This window comes from Chelmon rostratus, chromosome 2 (assembly GCF_017976325.1).
Source record: "Chelmon rostratus isolate fCheRos1 chromosome 2, fCheRos1.pri, whole genome shotgun sequence".
NCBI lineage: Eukaryota > Metazoa > Chordata > Actinopteri > Chaetodontiformes > Chaetodontidae > Chelmon > Chelmon rostratus.
Genome location: NC_055659.1, coordinates 11,112,996 through 11,134,463, shown reverse-complemented (window position 1 = coordinate 11,134,463; position 21,468 = coordinate 11,112,996). Strand labels below are relative to the sequence as shown.

At 41.6% G+C, this 21,468-nt stretch overlaps 1 protein-coding gene across 1 annotated transcript; it reads left to right on the top strand.

The window, feature by feature from the left end:
• Positions 1 to 206: 206 nt before the first annotated feature.
• On the top strand, positions 207 to 17,294 carry LOC121624456 (rho GTPase-activating protein 40). The gene is made up of 15 exons (XM_041962109.1): positions 207 to 532; positions 2,791 to 3,014; positions 4,411 to 4,631; positions 5,398 to 5,476; positions 6,293 to 6,441; positions 7,277 to 7,442; positions 7,918 to 8,009; positions 8,498 to 8,575; positions 9,793 to 9,952; positions 10,727 to 10,809; positions 12,072 to 12,278; positions 12,421 to 12,564; positions 12,924 to 13,075; positions 13,530 to 13,585; positions 14,238 to 17,294. The coding sequence occupies exons 1-15, from the start codon at positions 384 to 386 to the stop codon at positions 14,342 to 14,344; spliced, it is 2,067 nt and encodes a 688-aa protein (XP_041818043.1). The 5' UTR covers positions 207 to 383; the 3' UTR covers positions 14,345 to 17,294.
• The last annotated feature ends 4,174 nt before the right edge of the window (positions 17,295 to 21,468 follow it).

The window sequence follows — 21,468 nt, the reverse complement described above, 5'->3', positions numbered from 1 at the left end:
CTGTTACTGTCGTGTGACGGGCAAGGTATTTTTTAGCTAGTTTCAAATATTCAAATATTCTTGTTTGAACCGGAGTGGAAGTTGATGGCCATCAGGCATGTGGGCAGGGCGTGTCACCTGAGAGTGGCGTGGGAGGCGACAGGTGTGAATGATGTGTCGATGTTCGGGTAGGCGTCACTCCCTCCTGCATTCCAGCTCCACTCAGCTCACAAACACGCAGCCACACACCTCCAAGCCTCCAACCTCACGTCCTGTCACTGCACAGAGAAACTGGAGCTGCGGACAGATTTACGTCGCACTCACATGGTGTCCAACCACAAGGACTGGATAAAGCTAGGTTTTGTGCTGGACTGTTATTCCTCGATTCCTTTAGTACTGTGGATATGGGAGGCAGAGAGGAGGTAGTTGTGAGCAGGTTCGAGTCCACCATGCAGTTTTCACGCACCAGGTTGAACCGTTTCAGGATCCGTCCTACCCAAAGCCCAGCGAGGAGCAAGCGCGTGAAGCCATCTTCCCGCAAGAAAACAGCCAGGTATGTGCGATGAGAGGGGGTTTGAGTTGGAGCTGGATCAGCAGGATTCATACATATTTGGGTGAAAGTTAGAATGTTGTCTGTGCTAGAAGTGAAGTTGTATAGATGGCACAACTTCAACTGTAGATGACCTGACAGTGAAGTGCAACACTATAAAAATAAACATGTCATTTAGACCCCTGCAGATGTGGTACATGTCGTTTACAGCCCATCATTTGTGGGATAGAAACAGGTTTCTCGTATGAACTTGAGTCATTTTAATATAATTTAAATCTACCTTGAATTTTTGTTGCATTCACTAAAGTTCATTTAGCTGCTGAGCTGCTGGATCCAGAGTGCACTGCTGTGTGGCAGCCGTCTGCAGACCTCTGATCTCTCAAGCTTCGTGTATTTTATCCATAAGAGCAGCAGTTTGTGAACGCATGTTATGGCTTTGGGCAACTGTGTGCAAGTTTCATAGTGAGCCAGATGTTGTATGAAAATAAGAGCATATATTATGTCTATATTTCTTATTAAGAATGCATATTGCAAAATGCATTTGTAGTTTTTTCCCCAAATCTTTCCCAAATCTTAAATTATTGGGTGATGTTGAGCACTGATCAAATAGTAGATTTATTTTTTTTCTACCTTAAATCTGTTTGGAACTGATGGAGATCATTGTTTTCTCTGTCTATAATCCCACATCACTTCTTATAAGAGACATTCATACAACCACTTTCTATTTAGGTTTGACCAAATTTTAATTGCACTCTTAGAGACTCTTAGAGAGTTTATAAACGCAATGTTGATACAGTCCTCATGTGAATAAAAATCAACATTGAAAGGGGATGCATCTAGGGTTGAAACTAGTCAATTTACAGACAATTAGTCAGCATTGTTGGGATAATTGATGAATTTTTTAAAGTAATTTTTCAAATGTTCACTGGTTTAAGGTGTGAGGATCTTCTGCTTTTCTTTGATTTCTATCATTGGATTTTGATCTGCTGGTCAGAATAAACCAGCAATTTGAACGTGAAACATCAGGATCTGGTATTTTTGGGCAAATCCGCACTGAAATTATATAGACTGACCACTTGACTGCTTAATCAGAAAAATCATCGACAGATTTGTCTTGAAGTAATTTCATGGTCTTGATATGTTGAGGGATGATGTTTTTTTTGGGAAAATCTCAGACAAACTGTCACTTCACACATTCACTGGCACTGATTCTCCTTAGTATGTATGTGTATGTTGTACAATAACTCTGTGAGAAGATAGAAATGTGTAGTATATGACCCTTTTTTTCTATTTTCTGTTTCTTTGAGGCTTTCAATGAAGTTAAGTATCTATTGACGCTCACAACTGGTGTCATCACAGCCCCCCACCCCTCCCTAACGAAACTGGTTTAACATAGCAAAGCACTGATCTGGAACATACCTGATCTGATTTGACTACGGCTTAAGTAGTTGGTGTGGGTATGTATGATGAACATCTTGATAAAGGCATCATAGCTGAAGCATGACAGGTGTTTTTCCCTCTGACACACTGGGCAACTATCATTTCATTGTCACTGTTCTTCACGTTGGCATGGCCAGTGCTACCTGGCATTCCTCAGAAATGGACAAGTACAGTTCGGTATGTCCTTTGAGATTTGCTGACTAGAAGAATGCAATTGAACTGCACAGAGTGCGTCAGCTGACCACTTCCTGTGTCTGTGGTCACATTTTAGTGCTCCAGGGTGTGAGTGTATCTGCAGCTGAGTGTGTCCCATTGTTGTTACAGAACAGTAGCCTCTGTTGTTGAGTCCTTCACAGGAAACGGTGGCTGCATTTTCCCTGCTTGAGTTTAGAAAGGAATTTAAGATGATTTATGATTCCTTCACTCAAAATGTATGTCAGAGTGATGTCCTGCATTGTTAGTGGGTTATATTCTTCAGTCTATTTCAGTATATAAAGGGGCATTACCTAGTGGTAACACTATCTTACATTCTTACAGTGACATCTAGTGGATATGTAGGGTACTATGCCTCCGGGCCACATTTTGCAGGAACAATAGAGACCCCCCTTTGTGTCCGCTCTCGCCATCTCTCTCCTCACTCCGGCCCTCCCTCCATCCCTCTCCTTTTGTCTCTCCTCGCTGGACTCTCCCGGCTGCTTCATCCACCCTGCATCGCCTCTGTCTCCACCATTCCTCCTGTGTTTGTATGTGTCTTTGTGTTTTTGCTCATTTGTTTGCATGCACGCGTGTGATTTCTTTACGTGTGTGTATGTCTGCACCAGAAATCCCAGCCCCACCGAGATGAGCGTGGAGCCCTGGGCCAGCCCGCAGGACCAGGCAGCCGCTGAGCACGCACACAGCACGCACACGCCATCCTCCCAGGATCAGGAGCAGCACCCCGACAAACTCTGCCTGGACTCGTTCTGGAGTGAGGTGGAGACCATCAGACAGGGGAGTGGCTACACAGACCTCGACTGCACCAGGAGAGACTCCAGACAGTCAGAAGGTAAAAGCTGCAAATCCTGCACTGATTGGTTAAGAATGAATAGAAGGATTGTAGACAGAAGTCATCACAGGTTTAAGTAGTAGAATTACAAACCATTAGCGTTTTACACAGCTGCCACTGAGATACTCCAGGAAACGATGCATTTGCCATGGCAACATATCAGGTTTCTCTCATGCAGCAAAGTAGAGCTCATCACCATGACAGCACTATCAAACACTCTGTGGCAGGGAGTGTTTTATGTGCACAAGACAAACGGCCATTCATAGAGGCTGACTTGATTGGAATGCTCTTTAATTACGTCCATTAATTAATTAATTCTAACCTTTAATAGATCCTTTTGATGTTATAATAAACAGAAGCACTGTTTTGTGTGTGTGTGTGTGTGTCTGTGTGTGTGTGTGTGTGTGTGTGCCTTGTAATTATGCTAAGAGGGTAAACAAAATTATGTTCCTCCTTATTAAATTTGAACCACTTACTGCTGTACTCAGCATTGCACCATCTCCTCATAAGTTCAGACTTAACCTGGTTCTAATGCAAGTGTTCACAAAGTGGAGAATTACGCATCATTAAATTAAACCTGGTTGCAGCTCAAAAATAGTTCTTACATAGAGATAAGCTGCTACTAAACATTTGCACTCATTAACTGCCAGGTGTAATAGTAGCTAACTGAATCAACTGACAAAGCCAACGTATGACCCATTTAAACAGGTAAAGATATGAGATGCATTGTGGTTTGCACATCTGATCAGACGTTTCATCAAAGTGCTGTTTAATAATGGCTGGGAAGATTTGAAATTACATTTCACAAAAATCACACAGCATACTTCAGATCACAAGACTTAACACCTTGTTTTGCTAAATTACTTAACAACATCAGTTATGTTAGCATAATCGTTTATTTCCCACTCATTCTGAATTGTATGAATACTACTCACTCTGGAACACACTTCATTCCATCCACGCAAGTATAAATACATAACAAAATCATACCCAGTTCCACTGGAGACGGGACTATATAATTTACCCCGCTTAAACTTATATTATTATGTGACAGCCTCTGAGGCTACACTGACTTTCTGTTCACAGTCGCTTGCTTTTAATTGGACTGTGCTACATATGTTTGCTAGCAACTAATTAACACAGTCTTTACTATCTAAGATATTTCTTAAGTTTTCATCTCATAAATCACTGTTTGAAACCAGCATGAGTGACTACAGACTGTACAGATTGAGGAAGGACTTAATGTACACACTTAGTGATGGATTAATGATTAGCTTTGGCAACCCAGTCCATTCATCTAGTCAAAATTTCATAAATTATATTTTATCAAAATTCTGATTTAGTATTGTATCATCCCTGTGTATTTACATGTGTCTACTCCATGTCTGTGTCTCAGAGGGCGAACAGGAAGAGCAGTGGTTGGCTGATGCTGGTTTGTCGAACCTCATCAGTGAGGACAGCGAGGATGTAGACAACGCGGTGCTGCTGTCCACTCTGACCCGGACCCAGGCCGAGGCCGTCCAGCGTCGGTTAGATTCCTACACGCTGTCCCTCCGCAAGAGGAATAAACCAGCACCGCGTGACGTCCGTGACGTCTTCAACTCCCCCATCACTCAGGTCAGGATTTCAATCCCTGAATCCCGGCAGGTGTAAGGGAAGTCGTCCTGTAACTCACCACGACCTCTGACATCTTGGTGGAGGAGGAAAAGCTAGCTTTCTATGCGTTCAAGTGATCCACAAATCTAAAAAAATTTAAGTAGAAAATATGAGAGCAATGTGTAACAACTTTTGCATCCACCCAAAAGAAAATGCAAAGGCACTTTGTGCTGTAAATTGATGGGTTTCTAAATTTAAATGCAGTTCATAATGCAGAGTAACGTGCATACATATACACATTACATGACGCATTACACATTGCACATGGATCTTCATCTTCCAGTCTCAGGATTACTGTTTGCAGCAAGCAGAGCCCATCTGAGTCAGTGGTGCATGCAGTAAAATACAAGATACCCATTTCCCTGGTGACTGTCAGGACTCAGTGAGGGACTTTCTATTGTGCCAGTGTATTGTGCTGTCATGTTCCATGCAGAGAGGCTGACCTGTGACAATAAAGGCAAATCACATGTTAAAGGCCATGCTTTGTCCTCCCTGTCTGTCTCAGCAGTCCTTGAGAAGGGAATAGAGACACTGTTCCTTTGATCCTTATCAGTCCTTTTTCAAAGGAAACGCTCTTTGTATCCATGACCATCTCCTCAATGGGCATTGTACAGCACGACTTCTAGTCCCACCAGTGGAGAAAATATTACATGAATGATATCAAGGTTTTGTCAGAAAGTGTTGTATATTTCTGTCACATGTCAATAAATGCACTCTATCTCTACAGAACCTTCTGCCTGAGTCCCAGCATAGTGAAGACCTTGCCCACAACAGCATGGCATCGGTTGCCAAGACACCGCTATCAGGTAAGAGCTACATACAGTCGTATTATTACAGTGAGAGAGAATTAAACTAGCAAGTAACTCAAGGAAATAACACAGAAGTGCAAGTACACTCATCGTCTATTAAAAACAGGTAGACTACACTTTCAGAAATGCAAAAAGCAATGAGTGCAATCATTTTAGCAATGAGTCAAATAAGACTTAACTGTTACTGAATAGAGCAACCACTCGTGTACATCCATCACTTCCATCGTTCAACTACACCTTAACTGCCTTACATGTCTTTAAAAAACACAGCTGAAGAAGTCAGGTGGGCGGCAGAATTGTGAGGATTGTCTGTCAGGATCAGGCCAGCGCCCTGTTATCTACCTTCTAATTGGTTCAGCTTAATCCCCTCAGATAACTCCTTTTCTCTACATGCTGCTGCTGGAGAAAGTCCCTGTCCTCACAGTGCTTTGTACAGAGAAATCAGTCCTCCCAAATAGTGCCTGCTGTCCTGACAGGTTCTTTCAATCTTCAGTTTCAACAGTGAAAACAGGCAGCAAGTTGCCATTTGATAGACAAACAACAGTGAAACATACACATCTTAGACAGAAAAGGGAGTGACATACTGTTACAGATCAAGTAACAGTAAATAGTTACACTTGTATTATTTTGGTCTTACTTTTTTCATGTGAGCAGTTGGGAGCGTGTGAGTATATTTCCTCTTTATTTGTGGAATGTTTGTCTTCCTCTTGTTCCCTCACGTTTCGTGCATTCAGATAAAGTTTTTTGTGACATCTCTAAAGTGGACTTCCTCAGGTGAACTAATAGATTAGTGATTGTGTGTTTCCCGCTCAGCTGTGACGCCAGAGCATCAGCGAGGTGCTCCAAAAGAGGAATTCTTCATCACCGACGTGGCTTACTGCGAACAGGCTGTCATCTTCCTCAAACAGGCCAAACTTCAGCAAAACAACAGCCAGCGCAGGAAAGAGGATGGCACCCTGCCTGTAAGCACCAGCACTTCCCCCTCTCTTGCTCTTTTTCCAGAGTGACTGTGGAGCTTTAAAAACGTTATTTCCCCACATTCATTTCTTGTGGTTGGTGTGACAGAAGATCTGAAATCTATTTCTATCTAAGAAAGAGGATTTGAATCACATAGTTTTGTGGAAGGCAGGACACATGCAGTGCACGATGAATAATAAAGCCTATTAAAAGTTTCTCTTGTGTACCAGGATGCGATTAATGACAAAGTTAGAATTAAAATTAACTGATCTGAACTCAAATCTCTGCAATTTTGGGGCTTTGGAGATCACACTACATTTTAGTCTCCGTTTGGACCAAAATATTTGAGTTTTGGGTCAATTCGGGTTTGAATTTTCATGTAAACCTGTTAACACACACACTCAAACGTATTTGTACTTGTAAGCCAGTTCTAATGAGCCCCTCTGTTGGTTAGATAACAGGGTTAAGCGGAATAAAGGACTGAGGGAATTAGCTGAAAACAAAAGAAGAGTTGTTGTGTCACAGTCCAGCTGATTTAGTTTTCTGTTTCACAGCAAAAAGGAAGAATTAGTGGTTTTGAAACATGTTAGTTATACATGCATGGATGCCGTTGCCACGTTTTATTAAAGAGTATTATTCAAGAGGATGATAAACTGATGCACAGCACATTACAATGAGCATTATGTAAATTATTTGACACTGTTGCTATTTTCTCATCCTTTCTTCTCGTCCCGGCTCTTTATCCCATTCTCTCTCTCTGCCTCTTCACCTCCACTTCCCACCTCTCAACTCTAATCCCCCTCTCCTCACTCTCCTCTTCCTCCGCTCTCACCTTCTCAGCGGGTGATCTGCCCCAAGTGCCGTCTAGGAGTGACTCGTATTCAGGATCTGTCCCACACTGACATGAAGAAGGTGCGTCAGTTGGCTCTCATCGACATGACGGCGCTGTGCGACCTCTTAGAGCTGGAGGTCAAAAGACACAAAACCAGCAAGAGGAAAATCCCAGGTATGGCAGCACAGACACACAGAAACACTGTTGATGCCTAGTATCTTTTTGCAGACAATAGCATTTTGACTTTTTTTTTGACAGTTCTCACACTTTGTCATTCTTTGTTTTGCACAAACTGTTTAATTAATTGCATCAAGACTTACAAACTGAGCATCTTTTAAATCCTAATACACTCCTTCCTCTTGACTAAATATTTTGCATCTGTTTCTCTGTGCATTTTTGCACTGAATATTAGACTGTAGTGACATATTCTTTGGTTGAACATTAATCAACCATAACTAATGGGATTTTTTTTCAAAATTCTTTCAAGATTTGACACACTGCAATTGCTCATATACACAGAATTACACGAGCAATGACATGGCAGTATGGATGTAGGCATACATGTCAGGAAAATGTCTCCCTTATGTAACTGTGGCTAAATGTCAGTGTGAGGCAGAGAGCAACTGATTGACACTTTGGTCTTTCACAGAGAGCACGCTGTTTGGGGTGCCGCTGGCCACGCTGCTGGAGAACGATCAGAAAATCAAGTCCAACACCTCAACTCCTCTCTTCATGCAGGCCGTAAGAACCCGAAACGTACATGTGTTATATCACCTTAAAATACATTGTTCATCATTTATAAGGAAGAGAACTCCCAGCACTTTTCATATGGACTATCTGTGCTGTGTGTGGGCTTGAGGTGTAAAATTTAGCCAAAAATCAAAACAGCTTCTGACATCACTTGAATTTCTGAATTTGCCTATAATATGTCAGATCTGCTTTTAATTCCTGGTTTGACACAAGATGACAGTTGGACCATATCTTTTATCTTTTTGACCATATTTTGCATAGTGCTCGTTCAGCACATTTCTGCCTTTGTTTAATCTACAAACGCCATCTTCAGATAGAGCACATAAAACCATCTGAATGTGAAAAGCTGTGACCACACCCTGTATCTAGCAGCAGTTACTGAGAACAACCAGCAGAGGTGAGCAAGAGATTCGTATCTACTGATGCCTGACTCTCTGCTGATGTCTCTCTCTCTGTCTCTCCTCTCTCTCTCTCTGCAGTTGTTGTCATTTTTGGAGAAGAAAGGAGTCGATTCGGAGGGGATCCTGCGGGTTCCAGGATCTCAGTCCAGAATCAAGGTACAATATTTGGATCCAAACCCTTTTTCTGTCTCACAACGTTGGCACTACACCACATCATTTTATCACAAAATTTGCACATCACAAAAAAACTTTTTATTTCTTATGATTGAAGCAAAGAAATGAAAAAAAAAATGTGTCATGACCCTAAAGGGCAGCCAAACTATTGCCACTGTGAAATGTCAGAAGTGCTTGAACAGCAGTGAGGAAAATTAAACTGCTTCACTGAGTTTGACTATAGTTGACATTTAGAAAAACAAGTTCCAGTTGGACAAAATCAATGTAGCTTTTTTAGCGGCTGCTGCCTGATACACCTTATGCTGCTGTATTTAAGTCAGCACATGCTCATTAGATTGGGAATCAATTAAATCAAAGCAGACAGAAGAGGGCGCCATTTGGCTCTTAAGGAGAAAGACAGGACAAATTACAAGGATAGATAAACTAAATGTGATATTTTTGGACTCATTTTCTCATCTTGACTCTATGGTGATCATTATTGCAGTCTGTATCATTCCCAAAACCATTTTTACTGAATAAAACTAAAATTAAAAGTTTAACTATCAATGTACTGTAGATGTGATGTGCATTTTCTCTTTTGCCCCAAGCTCATGACCTCTGCATATTCTACCATTTTGTCCCTTTTAGCAGAGCTCAGTATATTTTCTTACACAAATAGAGGCAGGATTCAACAGGAGTCTATGCACTCAATCCAAAGTTCAAAAAACATAAGAAACCTGTGACTGTCTCTGTTAGCAACAGGGTCGAATAAGAATCAGTAGCATGAGGTAATCGTGCTTATATACTCGCCTAAGGTACAAATAGAGTCTGAAAGCATTGTCAGGTAATTAGTTTGACCTCATACCTGTGCTGATAACATCCACAGTCATGAAGAGTTAATTTAACTCTAATGAGTCTTAAATAGATGCCCCAGAGCAGTATCAGCTCTGTGAGTGACAAACAACTCTCCATATCAAGACTTCATCATTTAAAATAACTGTAACTGGAATGTAACATTTACAAACACTGAAAACTTTATATAGAAGATACAGACTCATGAAAACCATTGTCCATCTTCAGACAGGCACAATCCACACATACATGTTTCCGTGTTGATAAGCTTAGCCAATAAATGTTACTACAGTCATTAATTGCAAAGCCTTGGAAGTGTTAATTTGTGTCCTTTGTTCTGAAAACTTCTCATTGTTTTCCATCTGCAGCTGCTGCAGCAGAACTTAGAGACCAACTTCTACTCAGGGCAGGTCAGCTGGGATGAGGTGAGTCCAAACGACGCTGCCGCGCTGCTCAAGAAGTTCATCCGGGAACTGCCCGCTCCTCTGCTCACCGCCGAGTACCTCAACACCTTCAGCGCCGTCAGAGGTCGGTGGACACTGCTTGACAATTCTTATTGGTTTTACTTTCAGCTTTTTAACACCGGCAGCTGTAGCTCCAGTTCCCAATTGGAAAAATATATTACACAACTCCTCTATAGTTGCATAACAACCAGACCTTTGTACAGTGTGTCAGTGTGCAGATGTAGTGCAGTGAGCAGGTGCGTTACTGAAGTGACTGACTGTATCTGGAAAGTTGCACATTTACTGTTTAAAATAGACATACACAACAATTCCTCTCCTCCTCCTCTGCACAACTTCAACAGTCTGCTGCCCACTTTTCCAGACAATTCAGCAGGGTGCACATCATAATTACCTAAGTCTCTTTACCGTGATGACAGCGCTGTGTGACGCTTATCTCTTCTGCTCCGGCTGAGGAATCCACATTAAGATGAACAAGTTGATAGCCTTTTAAAAGGCGTCCCTCCACTGCCACAAATATGTGCAGCAAGGTGACAAAGCAGAGTGGAAGATCTGCTATTTTCACATTAGTTTCGCCTCAATAAAAGACTGGATTGATATTAATTTAATCTGATTGATGACTCACTGATGTGTAGTTTGTGAGGAGAGTCGGTGCAAAGTGATAAACGACGTGCGACCACAGAGACATAAGCTAACAGACCTAATGGCCACCTGTCACAATGTCATTAATCTTTAGGTTTCCCATTATTCTTAGCCAAATACAGAGGAAATGAAAAGTGTGTGTGTGTGTGCATGTGTGTGTGTGTTAAACCTGTCTTACCTTTGCTTCCTCCTTCTTCAGACATTACAGAGCTGAAGCAGAAACTCCACATGTTGAACCTGCTCATCCTGCTGCTGCCTGAGCCCAACAGGAACACACTGAAGGTACGCACACACACACACACACACACACACTTTTCACAGCACTTCTGCAATGCACTTCATGAAGCAGAGACAAAAATAGTTGTCATGCTCTGACAAAGATGTACAAATTTCATGTTTGCACATTTGAAATAGACTGAGCACGAACTGATCACGTGGCACTTAATACTCCTACTGCACCTAATGTCAGAGGCAAACATTGTACTTTTACTCCACTACATTTATTTTAATTAAATTTACAAATAAGGATTTTACACGCAAAACAGCTTTTAAAAATATGATGCATTGTTGTAGATTTATCTACCCAGAAATACATCAGACATTTAAAATGAACTCCACCTTCACTAATTAAAACAAACAAACAAAATGCTCCTTGCACATTAATGCATGAGTAAAGACAATCTAATAGTATCATGTATGAAAGTATAGCACTCACAGGAATCATTTTTCTGTGTATGAATACTTTTGCTTTTGGTACTTTAAGTACATTTTGTTTATAATCCTTTATATGTACTTTGACTTCACTACATTAATAATTAGTATTATTACAGCATGGTATTGCTGCTTTTGCATTAAGGTAAAGGAAGAAACTCATTGTTCTCCAGGCACAACATAGATTTAAAACTGGCCTTAATTAGAATCAAAATTGAAAAAAAGGGATGTTCAGGCATAAAACCACAACAGGAATGTTACAGAATCTATAAATGATTAAACTGCCTTATCTTTAAAGCTGTATTTAGCATTCTTCCCTACATCCGTCATGCTTTTCTCAGGGTTGTCAGAAATGCATCCCAGTTTGTGCTTTCATGAAACTTGACATACCAAAGCACTGTTTCATAATGCATTACTATATTGTTCTGCTCTTAATCCACATTTCAAACACTCTGTTCTGTTATATAATGGCTTGCATTAACCATGACTCACTTTCACCGTCACAAGTGTGCAGTCAGCTCTGCTTATAGCATTCAGGAGCATAAAACCCACCTGAACTAATTACTCTGACTCCAGTGGAGGCAGCTGAAACTTCCTGTGCATTAACACACTTCTCAGCAGAGGTGTTGCAGATGATTCAGTCACTGTGATAATTCACTTTACTCCATTTTGTGCTTCCCTGTAAATGGCCTTTCAACATTTACAGACCGTTCAGATGGAAGCAAGAGAGCGTCTTTCAACTCTATAAAATCTGGAATGTTTGACTCCACAAATAGCTGAATGCCTTTGATTTGACGTGCCTGTATGCATGTCTCCATGTGTGTGTCCTTCAGGCTCTCCTTGAGTTCCTCAGTAAGGTGGTTTCCAAGGAGAAGAGGAACAGGATGAACCTGTGGGCCGTAGCAACCATCATGGCTCCCAACCTCTTCCTCCACAAGGCCGTCCCCAGCAGACTGACTGAGGGGGCAGAGAAAGGACACGCAGAGAAAGCAGCTGATGTTATGAGGCTCCTCATCCGCTACCAGGACCTGCTCTGGACGGTAGGACCAGCAAAAGCTGTTACAATATTTTGACTTCTTGACAAAAAGTTGTTATCATAAATTCCCCTTATTCATTAAATATATTTCTTGGCATGAAAATATAACCGTCACAAATGTTGTATCATGTTGTTTTTCTCTTCAGATCCCCAATTTCCTCATGAGCCAGGTGCGTAAGCTGAATGAGAACAGTAACCGGCGTTACCAGTTCTACGATCGCCGCATCAAGAACCTGCTGAGGAAGATCCACACAGACAGCCGGGAAAAACCTGATAAAAACACCTCAGAGGTGAGCTGCTTTGGCAAACACGTGCTGTACAGTACACTGGCAAAAAGCAGTGTCTGATTTTGGAAAAAAACATATACAATACAAATACAGCCATAAATTATTATGACAAATCTGAATTCTTGTGGTAATTTTATCTGTGGAACAAATACTAATGTTGATATAATGGTGAAAAGCAAATACTGGCAATAATATATCCACATTAGAGTCATAATAAGGCTCAATATCCACATTTTAATACATGCTGAATGCATATGATTAATCTTATCATCTGCAAAAAGCTCCTCAAATACTGATTATATGTGGAAAAACTGTTAGAAAGGTAACTTCCTGTTCCCTTTGACTGTGTTTCTGTCCTGCAGCTATGCCGTACGGTAAAGATCCAGGTCGGGGATCAGGTGAGCGGCACCATGGAGTATCAGCTCAGCATCAACTCCCGAGCCTCAGACCTGCTCACCCAGTTTCACCGGCAGTCCCTCCGCAGCCCCGATAATGGAAAAGGCAAAATACGAAGGTACGATACTGCACAAAGCTGAGCTGACTCCATGCTGACCTCAACCGTCTATTCAAAATGATCGTAAACATACAGACCAGGGCCACCCGGCACTCGATGTAGACGATGGTAACGTAGCATACGTGCCTGTTGCTACTCACAAAGCATGAAGAGAAATATTAAAACAATAATATGAAGGGTATTGACACCAAGAAATCATGAAATCATGAACCTCAAATCAGTTTGATTCCATTTCCAAAAAACAAATGATTTCACCCGTTTCAAGAAGACGTCTGATAACAACGTGTGGCCTTAATTTGGTTACATAATGATAATAGCAGTTATTTTTCAGCTTTTTTTCTGGGATTGGTGTCATTTTTGTCAGCTGAAGAATATTTAAAAATGACATATTATGTGTTGAACCAACCTTGACGGGAAAAAGGATGATACATCTGTGTAACATGTCTTTCAACAGAAACGGCTCTGTGGCGTATCCAGACTGCGCCCTGTACGAAGTGGGAGGGAATATTGGTAAGTGGAGGCGTCTGCACCGTTGTCTCTGGTCGGAGCAGTGCTGACATTTGCATGTCTTTCTGCTCACTGAGCTGATGAGGGTAGCGAGGTCTTATGTAATGAACTGTGCATGCGGCAAACAGACACGAGCAATGCATCTGCGGTTATCAGAGCAGACAAATGCTTATTACACACGTCTGTGCTGTCACAGGAGAGTTGACACGGCAAACAGTTTAAAAAAAAAAACTTGTTCAGTGAGTTCAGCTTTGTGGTGTTAAAATTCTGAATCTGGAGGTTAGAACATGAGATTATTGTTTGATACAAACCTCAACTCATACTAGAGCTGAAAAAAATTGGCAAATAATAATCTATATAGTATTTTGTGCTTTTTTCTGTTTCATGTGGCTGAAGACTGAATCTTTGACATTTAAAGACGTCAGTTTGGACACCAAATGATGGACATTTTTCATGATCTCCTGACATTCAATAGGTTAAATAATCCATTGATTAGCTAAGACAATAATCTGTAGATTAATCAGCAAGAAAAATAATCATTAGCTGCAGCCATAATTTACATTGAAAATAAACCCTATTTTCTTTTATCTCACTCAGCTGCAGAACATTCCAACAACAGAACTTTTTAGGAACTTGTTTTGTGTGCTTGCTGCAGGTGAGCACTGCCTGGACCCCGACACACACCTTCTGGATCTGTACAACAGTAACCATGGAGGAGAGTGGGTCATCAAGCTGAAACCCAACGCCAGCAGAGGGCTGTGAAGGGTGGACGGACAGATCGGGGAACAGCTCGCTGAAGAAGGACAAGGGCAGAGCCTAAAAAAACATCAAGTCCACACAGTCTGCTTTTCTTGTCCTTTTCATCCTTGGAGCAACGAGGGAGAAGGAGACAGATGGAGGAAGCAGAAGCAGATAGATGGAGAATCTGCCAGGAGCAGAGCCTACAAACTGTCTGTGATCAGATGGACATACATTGCCCTCTTTCTCCTTCTCTCTCTCCATCTTTCTCCCTTCACGCCATCACTCCTGTCCCGTGTTACCGCAGGGCTGCGACGCTGCAAGCAAAACGCTGCTGACGTGACTCATTACTTCCGACAGAGAACCTGCTGCATAGAAAACAGAGGAGAGAGAGCGGCCGGGCAGCTTGGTTCACCATCTTTTTTTATGTCCAACCATGAGCGAGCAGATGGGGATGCAGAGCACCTCTGGCTATAGAGAGTTCCACCCCTTTCTCAGGCCAGGCAGGGTTTTTTCTCTCGTGGCTTTCATTCATCGGTCTTAACAAAAAGCTGAAACATGATCCAGGAGCTTTCTACCCATATTATTGGTGTCTAAACCTGCACTGGACAATGAATTTAAATTTTCATACAAGAGAAAACAACATTTTTTTTGAGACTGAAGGTGCATTCTTAATCTTGGATACACAAACACTCAGCCAGTGATTGAGCTGTAGAGATTTTGATTGCATAGATACAGTAGACTCAAAACTAACAAAAGATTATTTAGTATCAAGCTCACATTTTGCCTGCCTTCAGTGAGTGCGTTCATGTGCATCTAAGTAACCAGGGTCCTCAGAGACAATAGTCAAATATTCAGCGATGGAAACCAACTCAAGAGCAGGCGGACGCAGTGTTAGGAGCTCAATCCGCTGCTACTCTCCCCGTATGCAGTCTTGTGTCAGGCTTAAACTCAGTTCCCCGTATACATGGCAGAGAAATCTGGAGGAGAAATCTACCCGGGGAATTCAGATGTGTCTAATCCCCCTACCCCAGTCACAGGCACCAGGTTTCTCACTTACGTGACGTTAAATAAAATCAGCTTCCTGGAGAAAGACGACAGTAACTGAGCCACTTAATGTAAAGATCACTGACTCCATTCAGCTGAGGATAGGGACAGAAAACTCTAGTATCATGTTCTGCTTTTATTAATTAAATGTTGATGATTAAAAGCTAACAATGAGAGAAAACACTGAAAACTGAGTGTTGCCTGGGATCCTTCTCATTTGCATATTATCTCCTGCTCGCACCGTCTCTCCATTGACAGTTTTCCAGCTCTGACATATTGATCACAAAGTGAGCAAAGACTTCTCTGTGTGGACTCCTTCCTTCATTTGTGCCATCCAAAGAGGGAAAGAGACCCAGATGGACTGATATCCCCTTATCTGTGAACCAATGCGATCCCCTGGGCCTTATAAAACTCCATGGACTTCCAAAGACCCCTGACCTGTTCACAACGGTGTTCAAAGAGACTTTTTTTTTCCTTTTTGATACCATGGGATTTGGTGTCACAACCTCAAGGACAGTTACCGCACCTCTAAAGGGAGTTGTTAAGGACACACAGTGAAGCTGGTCTTCAGTTCTCATTTTTAAACACGTGAATGGAGCCGAAAGTGCTGAAGTGACTCTTGGGGTAACCTGAGATTATTATTATTTATATGAATGTAATGCCATTGTTGCTTCTGTATTTGATAAGTATTCTGTAGGCTAGAGAGACTTTAGGATAAAGTGGAGTGCTGCACTCAGTGTACCAGTATGTTGTGTTAAGTCACCCAGACTAAGTGTGGGAATTTGCAGTGTTCTTGTACATATTTCTTCATGCTAAGTTGTTTTTTTGATGGATTTGTTTCTTCTAAGCAGTACAGTAAGATCAGTCTCATGTGTAAATATCGCTCATCCATACACTCTGCTGTGAAGAGGCACTGAAGTCACTGCAGTAGGACTGTTTTGTGGTGATTGTGTGAAGTATTCCAAACACATGCAAGCAGCAAACGAATGTGTTGAGCATTTTGCGCCGATCGTCAGATGTGAATCACTTACCCCTCGCTTTCGGAGCCATGTTGGTGCTCCGCGGCCATTTTGTGGTAAGCGTTTTGCACACTCCACTCAATAGATGGAGTAATGACAGCCGGCCCGGCACCAACATCCATCAACACCCTCTGCTCCGTCTCTGTCACCTCCCAATAATGGACCATAATGGCCGTGTGGTGCATGCATCAGAAACACGCAGAGGAATCACATTTCTTTGATAAAGGAGAAGGTAATAAATGGCTGTTATAAATTCTGCTGCCTGGACCCGACAACAGCAGAGGTGTGTGTGTGTGTTCATGCATGTGTGTGATGAGCTTCATTACACAAGTCCAATTGGCCTGTCCCAGGGTCCCAGGCACAGTTCAGTGCCTCGGCACAAAGCGAGCTGATGAAAACTGCCTTCTGCTGACAATCAGGAGAACTAGGTCATCCCAGAGGGCACGCAGTCCAAACGCCCCGAGGAGCCGAGCACACGGCCACGAATTGTCTAAACACACATGACACACACCGCGGACACGCTGAACAACGTGATGCGGGGGGTACAGGTTCACACACCGCACCACTTTTCTCTTGACTCTGTGTTTGTATATATGTGAATGTGTTTGTGTGTGAGAGAAAAAGAGGAAGCTTCCTTTGGGGTAGGCATCTCTGAAACAGTGTTAATTACCCAGGGAGGCTAAAATGATGGACAGCTACAGGATCATTTGTGTCAGTGTGGTTGTGGACCTCTTATTGTCTTCATCAATTTCCAGCTTTTACTGCGGTGAAGATGTCAGAATGTATATTTATGCCCTTTACACAAGTCATTGTTTTTAATACTTCTGTGAAAATACCTTAGTCTTTGCTGTAGAAAGAAAAACTTTTGAAAAATGTCCTTTTTTTTGTCAATAAATGTGAATCTAATATTGTGCTAAACATGATTTATTTTTTCAATATGGGGTAACGGGTGTGGTAGAAAGATGATTATCAACAAAAGCATCATCCATCATCCATGTGAAGCTACTCTGGCATCGCAGTAAGAAGCAAACATGCACACATATATGTGAAATACTCTGCAGAGAGGTATCGGTTTATTCTGCTGCTGTAATCAATAGAGAGATTAACCTTGTAATGTGTGCAGGTGAAGAGGCCGGTGCTGCTCAGTTCCTTGATTAATCATCGCCTTCGTTCCTGGAAAAAACCATTTGCAACTAACTGCCTCATCAACTTTGATTATTCAAGGTCTCGGCGTGTCCAAATGGCCACTTGAAAGACAAAAGAAAGAAAAGCGATGTGTGATATGGAATTCGTTGCTTTTTTTTCACATTTAGAGTTTAGAGCTGTGCAGCTTGTGTTTTTTAGAACGTGCACCATGTTGGGAAATCCAAAAATACGAATTAATTGGCAATTACATAGCTGATTACAAATGAGTTCTGGCAAGATTTAAGAACATTTTTGTTTATTGAGGATAAAATTAATCAGCATTTTTTTTTTATATTAACCGATAATTCTCACCACACTATAAATAATGTAAAATCCTTCAAATGGTTCATCATATTCTCCCTCAGTATAAGAAGAGATATTTATGTTTCTGTCAGCTTCGTCATACCCAGACTTTCTCTCCGCACAGAACACATGAATCCCACCTTTTTTCAGCGGTTTTCTGAGTTAATACTGCTTGTTTGGTTCTTTTTTCCAGCCTCATTCGCTCATTCCTGACAACAAAAACATCACTAAGCAAACCAAACTGCACCCCCCTCCCCAGACTGCAGCAGCCAGGCTGCCAGACGCAGGCCCCTTTAGCCTACTGCAGATCTAAATTACTGTAATCAGTGGATGAAAAGCAATCAGCAGCCTTGTATGAGCTGCTGGCAGAACGCCTGACCCCCGGCTCTCTCCACCAATCAGACCACTGTGTCCCATTCACAGCTAATCACGACCCGCACTCAGAGCTCACCGCTTCCCTCACATTTGATGGAGGAAGCGCTCTTCTCCTCCTTTTGTCTTTTTGTGCCGGGCTGACCGGAGTCGACTGGATTGATGAGGGATGACGGTGCGAGATGAAGCTCTTTCCTGTGCTTACATGGTGGCGGCCTCGGCTTCCCTCCTGGCAGCAGCTGCAGAGGCTCCGACCACTGATGACACAATGCGCACAAAAGTTTCACTCTCAGATTTAGACTCTAATCTGTGCTGCTAATGATGTGTTCAAGTGAGGCAGGAAGCGGATGGAAAAACAACATGTTCTGGTATAAATTTAACAGATTTACAGGACTCGACATGAGGTAATCACTGATGGAAATGATGTGACCGGATGATTGGAGGGTTTGAGCCAGAAGGCTTCAAGCTGGTTCTGTTACATATTCTCATGTCAAAGTGTAATTTACTGTGATTTAGATAACATTTTTTTTTTATCTATTTTTTATCATATATTAAACAAATATCTCATTTCACATATAATCCAATTGGTTTCTTAGACCGATACTGGTAATGATATTTGAGTTTAAAAAATCTGATAATGACATATTGTTCAATGTTCATTTTCTTTACACAACCTGTCACTTAAATTAACATTTTGAAAAAACAATGTTTTGTTGTTTTTTGGACAAGAAATGTCCTGAGCATCCTGCTTTTTACAGCACAGTATAAAAATAAACCGTTCATCAATCATTACATCATTTCTGTGCTTCTGATTTATTGTTCAAGTTCTGTTACATTTGTTATTTATATATTATATTTATACATGGGTGTATTACATATAAACATGTACAATATATGTACATGTATAGACATAGATACATCTCATATACAGTACATTTCCAGAAAATGAAGTGTCAAGAAAATACTCTGTTGTTCTTTAATGTTCTGGAGTTTTGTTGCTTTTAAAGCCCCTGAAAATGTATGCTTTTCTCAATAACATTAAATATTCCGCAACAATAAAGGCTCAAGTTTGGTAAGAAAAACCATCCTGAGACATTATTTATCATGAGTTTAACGCCTCAAACCTCAGCGAACCCGCTGTGGTTTGATCAGATCTGATTGACTTGGAAACATGGGAACACAACCTACAGCTGACATCATGTTTAATTCAGTTGTTGACAACCAAAGCTGCTCTCACTTTAACAGAAAATGTTGTGTTCGTGGTTGTGATCATGTGGGCCTCCATCGCTCCTGAAGCTGATCGAGAAAATGTGTTTCACCTGAGAGCACAGGGAGCTCTGGAGCCATTCCTTTATCGATGAAGAGGCTGGTGTGCCGACAGTATTATCTTCTTCTAGTATTTCTTATGTCTTAAAACATGCCTGCATGGGATTTTTAAAAGCTGAGTGGATAAAATGTGTAAAACCGGGCCCTGACCAACTTTTGTGTATAACAGAAGAGAAGGTGAAAATAGGGGCTGTGGAGGGAGAAAAGAAAGCTTATCTGCCACAAACAAGGACGCCGCCGTCTTTGTCACACGACTCACCCCCTCTCCCTTCTTATCTAGACTCTCCCTTTCTTACCCTGCGCCTCCCCGCCTCACTCTTTCCCACCCTCTGCTCGCCGCCAGGGGTGGATCCCAGCATTTATCTCTACCATCCAGCCCCAGTGTCTCCTAGCAACCGCACACGGATCATTTAACTGCCCCCTGCATCCTCTGTTTTATCCATCCCGTTACATGCAGTGTGCAAACTGCCTTTATTCACATTTTTTCTGCATTTATTTTCACCTCTTGGGCCCTAAAACTACCCTCTGAGCCTGCTTGTTGGTGGGTTTTTTTTTTTAGTGTAGCACTCGTCTTTCTGGTTTGGAGCACTCAAACCGTATCAGTGCCACACTTGAGGCAGACAGACAGGCAGGAGAGGCTGTTCTGTCAGGACGTGTCACTCCAGGATCCAGCAGGTGCACAAGACACACACTAACACACACTAACACACAATCAATGGGGAAGACGGGACTTGGCCCTCAGTCTGAAAGGCCCTCGCAGAATCAATTAGCATTTAAATTAATGAAGCGCGTAATGAAGAGAGCGCTATCTTTCCCGCAGAAAGCCGACAGACAGGCGGATGGCTGATTGTGAATCTGCATCAGGAAGACTCTCTGAAAGGAACATCAAAGATATTCAAATAGCCACTTCTTTTTTTGTCGAAGGAAAGTGCCAAATTAAAAGCAGAGCTGCTTTAAATAAACCTACAATATGTATGTAGCGTTAATATAATCACATTTCCATATAAAAAGTGCCATTAATAAAACACATAATTAAAGATAAAATGATTGCATGGAAAAGGCCGTCTTTATCTTTCAATACCCATCAGTGCAAATATGCTTAAAGGAGGCTGCTTCCGGTGCAGATAACCCCAACAGATTTACTGATTTCAGCCATTCAGAATAAAGTTCTCAATTTAGAAGAGATTATATTGAAATTTGCTCAAAAACTACCAAATGAATATTATGATGAGGAGGTAGGGTGGACCAGATCAGAGAAGATCAGAGAAGACACAAAATATAAATACATCAATAAATAATACAGATAGTTGGATGATTAAATTAAAATAAACATCTGTCCTTTAACTTCAATTCAGTTGGTAAAAATGAGAAAAGGCTTTTTTATTTTTTCCTCTGGCCTCCTAAAATGAATGAACAGATTACATAATTTGATACTGATATATTCATATTTAACTGATTTTAAGATATCTAGCTTAACTACCGCAGTAGCTAGCTGTAGCTACTGGCCACCCGTATATACTGTGTACTGCTGTAGTTCCTCTGTAAACTCATGTGACTTAGCATTAGCGTGTAGCACTTTAACGAGTGAGCTAATGCTAACACAGCTGGCAACTTGGTAGCTAGCTCGCTCCACACACATCGGATGTTTTTTATTTATGACTATTTGTCGTCTCTTCAGTGAAACGTCCATTAGCCTACACTTTTTGTCTTGTTTTCTTTTTTTACACCGCCTTTTCCACCCCAGTCAAGTAAGAATTTTTTTCCTTTATGATATTTTGAGGGATATTTTCCAGATTTTCCCACTTTTTTTCCTTTTTTTCGCATGCAAATGGTAAATGTGCATAAAAGCAGGAGGGTGGAAATGCGCTGAGCGGTTTCAGGTAAACTAGCTGGCTT

Coding starts and splice junctions, on each gene's coding strand:
- LOC121624456 (XM_041962109.1), top strand. CDS start 384: ATGGGAGGCAGAGAGGAGGTAGTTGTGAGCAGGTTCGAGTCCACCATG. Junction 4,632..5,397: donor TCAACTCCCCCATCACTCAG/GTCAGGATTTCA, acceptor CTATCTCTACAG/AACCTTCTGCCTGAGTCCCA. Junction 8,576..9,792: donor GATCTCAGTCCAGAATCAAG/GTACAATATTTG, acceptor TTCCATCTGCAG/CTGCTGCAGCAGAACTTAGA.